The sequence below is a fragment of the Polyodon spathula genome, chromosome 8 (assembly GCF_017654505.1).
Source record: "Polyodon spathula isolate WHYD16114869_AA chromosome 8, ASM1765450v1, whole genome shotgun sequence".
Taxonomy (NCBI): Eukaryota; Metazoa; Chordata; class Actinopteri; order Acipenseriformes; family Polyodontidae; genus Polyodon; species Polyodon spathula.
This window is the reverse complement of record NC_054541.1, coordinates 12835925-12843894: the sequence shown is the minus strand read 5'-3', so window position 1 is coordinate 12843894 and position 7970 is coordinate 12835925. Positions and strand designations below refer to the sequence as shown.

At 43.0% G+C, this 7970-nt stretch overlaps 1 protein-coding gene across 1 annotated transcript; it reads right to left on the bottom strand.

Moving 5' to 3' along the window:
* Window positions 1–3102: 3102 nt before the first annotated feature.
* sox12 (SRY-box transcription factor 12) lies at window positions 3103–6433 on the bottom strand. The gene is made up of 2 exons (XM_041258478.1): window positions 6040–6433; window positions 3103–5726 (listed from the first exon to the last, which is right to left on the bottom strand). Exon 2 carries the CDS (start codon window positions 5627–5629, stop codon window positions 4532–4534), a length of 1098 nt encoding a protein of 365 aa, XP_041114412.1. The 5' UTR covers window positions 5630–5726; window positions 6040–6433; the 3' UTR covers window positions 3103–4531.
* Window positions 6434–7970: the final 1537 nt, after the last annotated feature.

Sequence of the window (7970 nt, the reverse complement as noted above, 5' to 3'; positions counted from 1 at the left end):
TCTGCCCAGCCCTGTCTCTGCCCAGCCCGATCTCTGCACTTCATTGAAACTCAACTGTATTAAAATCCACAGAGATGCTCTTCAGTGCAACCGATTTCCCAGGCTGATACAGATTGCACTTCAGCCTCTCACAAGTAATTAGGCTTTTTCTACACTCCTGGAAATAAATGTGGTGCTGCATCCATGAAGCCCGTCCCGTACAATCACATTCCTCTCCACAAATGAGAAAAAGTCCTTCTAATTCACAAGAGATGAAACCTCTCCCTAACGTGCAGAGATCAATATTATGTTCCAGGACATCAGAGTCCATTAAAGTATCCTGGTGCATCTCTTTAGCTTATCCCGTACATTTACTGTGACTGACAATGTGGTTCATCTCACATGATTCCCCTCGGCTTTACTGCAGTAGTACACTTGTATGTATGGCAGGGTGTGCACATTTGGGCTTGGGGTTGCATATTAGGGTTAGGATTTTTTTTTTCAAGGTTTGCGCATTATAGGGTAAAGGATAGGTTTATGGGCTAGAGTTATGTTTAGGGTTAGGATTAGGGTTAGCCATTAGAAAAGCCATTATAAAAGATGGCCATGGTAAGTTTGTGATGCAGTACAGACAATAAGAAAGACCAGTTAGCTTTGGACCAGAACTTTTTATTCAGTGATGGAGTTCCACTATATCAAGTACTATAACAAAAATGATCAGGGCAGTTCAACTGTCACGTCTACATATTCACAAAACAAAATGCTTTCCATTCCTGTTTACAAAGCCCCTGTCTACACAGCCATGCCTGCCGTGAATAGCCAGGTAGTTCCAATATAATGGTTCATTGTTACAAACAATTCCTGCTCTTACACCATAGCTGTGCTGTACTTACAAAGACAGGGGTTTGTTTGGGAGCAACATTTTGTCAGCTGCTGTAATTACATTCTGACTGCTCTGTACGAGCGGTTTGATTTTTAATACAGCAGCTTCCCAGAGTAGTGAAACAGATGCTTTGGTTCAGTAGTCTGGGGTTAACACAGCTGATAGAAATAGACACTGGATTTCGGCTGTTTTTAATCTGTAATGAGATCCAACGGTTTGTTTCTCTTTATGATAAAATATAACAGCACTTGGTTACAACACAACGTCACTTGATGCTGTCATTGCCATTGCCTAGGTCTAGTTTTCAGATGAATCACAGTGGTAATATTAAAACACACATGTGATTGGATGAAGCGCTGCCAGACGTGCTGGGCATGGCTCGGTCTCTGAGGTGTCACACTTGAAGTGTTACGCATGAAAGCAACATTTCTCTTGTGCTTGAGTCTCCATCTGCAGACGCCCTATTAATCAAAACAGTGGGGCAAGTGGGAGGCGCTGACCAGATGGGGGTTTTAATTCATATGCAGTTTTTATTTTATAACACTGACAATCATTTATTTTAGCCCATCTGAGAAACATCTGTGGTATTTTAGTTAAGGTGATTAGAAAGTAAGTTTACCACTTTAATGATCATTCCATTCATATTTTGATGCTGTTCGTTTCATGTAGATTTGTACGAGGAGATGCACAGACAATACACTAGCTTCATGTTTTCATTTCTCAAGGTTTTTTTAAACAATCTTTTTGAGAGAAACACTAGCAGAGTTAATAGTTTCATATTCTGCACCTCGGACACACAGCCATCCACAGCACATCGTTTATGTGTGTTTTACACAAAAGAGGAGGCGGTTGCACGGTGACTTGATTAATGTTGTCCTGAGTCTTGTAGCTGCAAACTGCTGGTGCTTGGTTTGGTAACAGAGCTGTGAGCTGCTGTCTGTCTGTCACGTCTGCGGAGTGTGATTGAGGGCCTCTGTCAGGAGCTGTACAATAGAGCTTCCCATTGCATAGGCTTTGAACACTTTATTGCAGCACAGTATTGTTTTAGGTGATGTTTTGCATTGGAATATTTTACCAGTATCTATCACTTGCTGTTACGAGCGGTGACTCCAGTTGTCTACACTTAGAAATTTATCAAAGATATGCCCTGATTGACACAAAAACAAAACTACAAAAAGAGGCTATTTATTTAAATATTCCTTTTTGTTTTTGGAAAGTACAGTAATACTAATAATTCTTCTATGTTTGTTGTAGTTTGTAACATACAGTATGTCTTGAAATTACATGGGTGGCTTTTCTCAAGCTGAAGACAGGCTGTTCTGTGAATTAAGTGTCTACTGATTTAAAAGCATTGTTACTTTTTGAAGCAGGAGCCACCTCATCAGTGGCTTTGAATATTATTGTTTTCCTGCTGAGATCTCTGAGAGGTCAATAGGAGTGCTAATGAAATGGTGCTGCTCTTTTCAATTCTGTGAATAAAGTTCCTTTTAGGGACCCAGAGCAAAGGGAGCAGTTTTGAAATTGCTGAAAGTTGTACAAGAGATAACCCCCACCATGACTTGTTAAGAGAGTTGCACTTTAGATTGTCAGAGGAAAGCCATATTGCTTTGAACTCATGAGGCTTTAGACATTGCAGGGCATTCCTGTGTCCTGCAGGACTGGCAGAGTGTCGAAGGGGCATTACTGTCAAACAGCCCTGTCAGATTCTTTACAGGGCACCCACAGATATTTGGGATATACCCTTATGCATGATTTATTCTGTCCAATATTGTCTAATTATGTGTACATTTATTTGTTTGGATAATAATTCACACTATCTCCAACTAGACTGTAACAAATCTATAATGTGTGGTTACAAATTAATTGCATTGTAAATACACAATCATCATTCTGCAAGCGTCCAACGTTTTTCATTCACTAATAAGCATGCTCTTGCATTGTAGCTATACTGCCACGTGTGTAATTACAGTGTTGTTACAATGTAACGACCGTGAAGTAAAGACACACACTGGCTGAAGCAGCTTCCAACAGCAACGTTTCACAATATTGCTATCCTGAAAAGGTGTTTTGGTTGTAGGTGAGAATCAATTACATTTTAAAAAGTAATTGCTTTTTGTATTAGTTTTGTAATAGCTTTTCTGTTTTGTTTTTATGTGTAGTTATTTTTTATCTTCATTTTGGCTGCTGCAATAAATAAAAATAGGAAATTCTGATAATAATAATAATAATAATAATAATAATAATAATAATAATAATAATAATAATAATAATAATTGTTTGCAGCATTGGCTAGTCTAGTCTCTTTTATCTAAGATCCACATGCATCACTATTCCTTGATGCCCATGCTCAGTAGAGCTTCAGTTTTGTAACTGTTTAGTCTTCAAGCTTGATTTTTTAGTTGCTCAGATTTGTATACTCGAGAAAACCGGGCCCGTTTCCTTGTGTGCAGTGAAGAGAGCAGCTGTCCTCTTCCCTTCACCATTGCCCATCCACCAGACGGAGTGTTATCAATAGGGCGCTAGGACCCAGGAGATTGATTCCTGAGAGAACAAGACCGAGTCAATGGGGACAGCTGGCAGCCTGCAGATTTCTCTCTATTCACAGATGAGCATGCAACTGAAGCTAGACTGCAGACACGACATGCATTTTAGCAGCGTCTCTGAGGAGACAGACAGGAGCGTGGAGGGCAGGCTCTGCGCACAAAGGCGACCTCCCTCTCTCGCTCTGCTTAACTAGACTCGCAGACCATTCTGACAGAACCGCGGAGAGTCCAAACTGACAGCTGTCGTCGCCCAGACACAGTTTGGTTTATGGATAGAGCGATACGCATCTATAAACAGCCTGATAAAGGTTTATAACGATTACATTAACAGGCAGACTGCCGTTTAGAACGATTTGAATGTAATCACTTCCCTTTCTGCAAAGCTTTTGTCAGGCTACAAAGCAAAACCAACGTTTGTTATAATGCTTTCTTTTAGGTGGGTGGAACACAGTATTTCGATTTCATTATTAGTCCCTGGTTGTTTTTAAACATGTTTATATATGTATTATCATTGCTTAAGTGTTACCCTACATTTTTAATTTTTTATCAGCTTTGCAAACTTGAAAATAGGCGAGCTCTCCTCCTTCTTCAGTTGTATTTGAATTTAGCATTCTGTCTGAGGAGAGTAACCCTGAAATCCCCTTTTATGAAAATGCTGGTTCACTGCTGTTCATCCTTGAGAAGTACTCCACTGAATGTTTGTGAGGATATTAGCAAATGTTTTCTTTAAGAGCATGGGAAATGGTTTTCCCTTTAAGAGCACAGAGCATGTGCTATACATGTACTTACACCAAAACAGCAATGCATGTGTATGTTAAAAAGAAAGTAGGCTTCAAATTGAGTTCACTGTAACTATGGATTCAATTCCCCTTTACATCACTGTATACGGTTCACACAAAGCTTGAACTTGGAAATACTTTTTCCTTATCTTTACATGTCATCAATGACTTCTTTTTTTCAGAAGCCTGTGTTGTCATAATTAAAGCTGGCAATTTGTGTCATGAAATCAATAGCACTTACGGGACTCATTGAGGAAGTAGCGCACCGTACCAGAGTGCAACAGCCATCTATGGCGGTGCCGTGACCGCTGAATATTACTGTTATAATATTAATAGACAGGTAAGGTTCAGTAAGTGAACACCAAGTCAGAGATACTGGGTCCTAACATGTCACCGGATATCATCTCGTTCACCTCTGGAGTGCAGTAGTCTGGAAAGTCAAAGTGGGATCCTGAGTTTGCATGGAATACGTCGAAATCCTTGTCCAAGGAAGAGCACTCTGGGGGTGCGCTGCCGATGCCTGCGTTAGAAATGATATGCAGGATCTCCTCCTCTAGCTCCTCATCCGAAGAAGCAGGCGACGCGGCGCGAGAGGAGGATGAACTGGTGGAGTCCGGCGTGGAGGACCTGCCGGACACTGACTGCCTGTGCTCCGTCAGCTTGGGGTCAGGAGAGACCTGACCCGCATACTTCACTGCTCTGGCATCTGATGACGAGGGGACAAGGATGACGGGTGGAGAAACAGGAATCTGAGGCTGCGCAGGTGCTGCCTTGTCTGGCTCTGGCTGGCTGATCTGCTGGTGATAGGAGTGGAGCTCCGGGGTCAGGGTGTCCTGATTGTCATTGAGCCCAGCGGGGCTCTGCAGCTTAACATCCAAACTGTCGTCCTCGCTTGTATCCATGTCAAAGCTCTTGTACTTATTATTGCCAAGGGGGTTGCTGGATTTGTGTTTGGCAGCAGTGGTTTTGATTTTCAGCACCTTGCCGGCGTTTGCTCGGCTTGGGTACGGCTTGCCCTTCAAGGGCATCTTCTCGCTGGTCTTGGAGGGTCCGGAAGACTTGCTCTTTTTCCTGGGTCGGTATTTGTAGTCAGGGTAGTCGGCCATGTGCTTCAGCCTCAGCCTCTCCGCCTCCTTGATAAAGGGAATCTTCTCGTAGTCCGGGAGCTGCTTCCACCTCTTTCCCAGTCGTTTGGAGATCTCTGCGTTGTGCATGTCTGGCCACTGCTCCATGATCTTCCGCCTCTCGATCTGTGACCACACCATGAAGGTGTTCATGGGTCTCTTGATGTGGCCGCTGGGGGTTTTGCACCAGTTGGGATCCTTATTTGGGGGAACGCTTCCGAAGACATCATCCCCCTCCTCACTGCCCAGCCCTGCACAGGCGTCCTGGATAAAATCTCTTTTCATCATGGTTGGGTATTTCTGATTTCTTTGCTGAACCATGGTGCACAGCTAGTCTCTATTCAGCAAGGCAAAGCAGGGGGTGCCTGTGCTCGTGTCCTCTCTCCCTCCCGTCTCTTCTCATATTAGAAAGCTGCCCCTGGAGATCAAAGAAAAGCTCAGTGACATTACATTAGCCCTGCTTCCCTCCAAATGAAAACTCTTAGTGATTCAGTATCCTGCACATTCAAACTGGAAAAGACCTTCATGCATTTTGCTCTCCGTGTCCTTTCTGTTTTCAGAAACAAGCAATCTTTTTTTTTTTGCTCTTACTTTCTGCACAGACTACGCAACACATAGTATGCAGCCCACTGTACCTCTTCTCCCTACTTTATTTTCATACATAAACAAATAAACCTTCTGTAACATCATCTGTAAAATAAAACACAGATATGCACCCAATGCAACCTTACCGGTGGCTGAGCAGGGCTGGAGAACTCGTCTTTATAACATGCACCCTTCTGATAGTCCGTGCTGTCCCCAGTGAACCAGCGTGGGTTCTACTGCATCAAGAAATCCACTGGAGATGCTGAAGTGCTGTTGTCTGGCATGGAGAGTAAATGTAAATGCCCCAGTGTCTGTGCCTGCCTTAGTCCTTCTGCCCCAGTCTCTGTGTCTGTGTGTCAGCCCTGCCTCTCTTTCTGCCTGCCGTCTCTCTCCAGCCTCTTTGCAGGTCCAGCCCCTTTGTCTGCCTTCCTATAAACCCTCCCTGTGAGCAGCTCAGCCTCCCTCTTCCAGCTCCTCCCTCTTCAACGCTGCGTGTGGGGGAGAAAGTTTCTGCAACAGAGCTGGAGGGGCTTGAAACAGGCTCTCCTGCTGCAAGAGTGAATACAGTGCAAAACAAACACATGTGCACTGCATACAGGTGGTTTAAACTCTGATCACCACTCTAGAGTGAATACTGCTTCAGCATGATATTTACATGCTCTATCACCTAAATACTATTGTCATGAGTTTTTACCCTAATAGCAGATAAAAGTCTTGGTTACGATGAGTAATAGAGAATCTGTAATGAGCTTAAGTGCAGACAATATGCTGGGGGGAAAAAAAGAATTTCTAAAGAAGACTCCAGCCAAGCCCAGGAGTTATCTCTGCATCTGAAAGTGTCTGTCCACTGGTCGCCCATTTCTCTTCTCCTGGAGCGGTTCACGTTAACGTGATTTAGGTTTTCAATGTTGGATTTCAATTAAGAGCTAATTGTTGGCTCAAGAATAATACAGTTGTGCCAAGTCATTATCAGACATTGCAAATCAGCAAACATACAGAACCATGAAAGATTGAACTGTCCCGAGCATGACACTGGGGGCTCATTGAAGCTGCAGGAATGGAGTGAATTATTCCTAGGAGTGGAGCAAAGACCTTACTTGGACATTTCAGAATCACAATGAGTTTCCCTGGTCCTGTCTTGACAGATGGGGGTCCTCATTTACAGTGGCAGGTCATTCAGTAAGACTTTGCTGTAGATTTGAGCGTGATTCCATGCAACTAAACTGCTTATCAGCTGTGCTCTATTATACACATATATTGCAGGATGTATTTTGAGCTACTTATATTGGTATTACCAGTAAAAATGGCTGTATTTTTTTTTTAAGAGTTGCTTCCATTGGTTATTATGAGTATTATTACAGTCATGGCTTCAACTCACAGATCTTTCTATTTTTCATGACTGTAACCCATGCAGAACCATGGTGTTTGCTTACTGTTGGTCCTACTTAAAAATCAATACCTGTCTTTATAAAAACAAAGCACACACAAAGAGCCCAGAGCTGAAACAGGTGCAGCTGCGCTCCGCTGGCTTCATGCTTGTGATGTGCTGTTCTTCCCACAAGCTGGTCATCCATCAACACAGACTCCTGTCCTTCACTGTAGTCCCTTAAGGCAAGGCACAGTTGTACTTGTGTCTGGGCATTCAAGTCACTGTTCATGATATTTCTACAGTAGCTGTTCGTCTCCCTTGGTAGTAGTAGTTTATAACAAATGATATAAGAGCTTGGCTCTGAATGCAGCTCAGTCATAGGAATGCCACTGGACACTGCACTGAGAATCTCCCTGAGCTTGCTGGGATATTGGGAACCTGCAAGGTCTGGGAGAGAGTCAGGGTTCAGGTTATGTATTTTTGTGTTTGTGTTTTTGTTTCTTTCTTTAGGTGGTGTTTATATGAATGCGGTGTTCACAATGGTAATTGTTGCTTTACAAGACTGCAGCCAGCGACTGCATGGGGCAGTTTGTTTCACAGTGTTTACCTGAGATCTGATAACACAGCACAGTAGAACTCACAATGCATTAGAACTCATTATGCATTAGAACTCACAGCGCATTAGAACTCTATTGAAGTTCTAGTTGC

What these genes read in the sequence shown, in the direction of transcription:
- sox12 (XM_041258478.1), bottom strand. Translation starts at nt 5,629, where the DNA reads ATGGTTCAGCAAAGAAATCAGAAATACCCAACCATGATGAAAAGAGAT.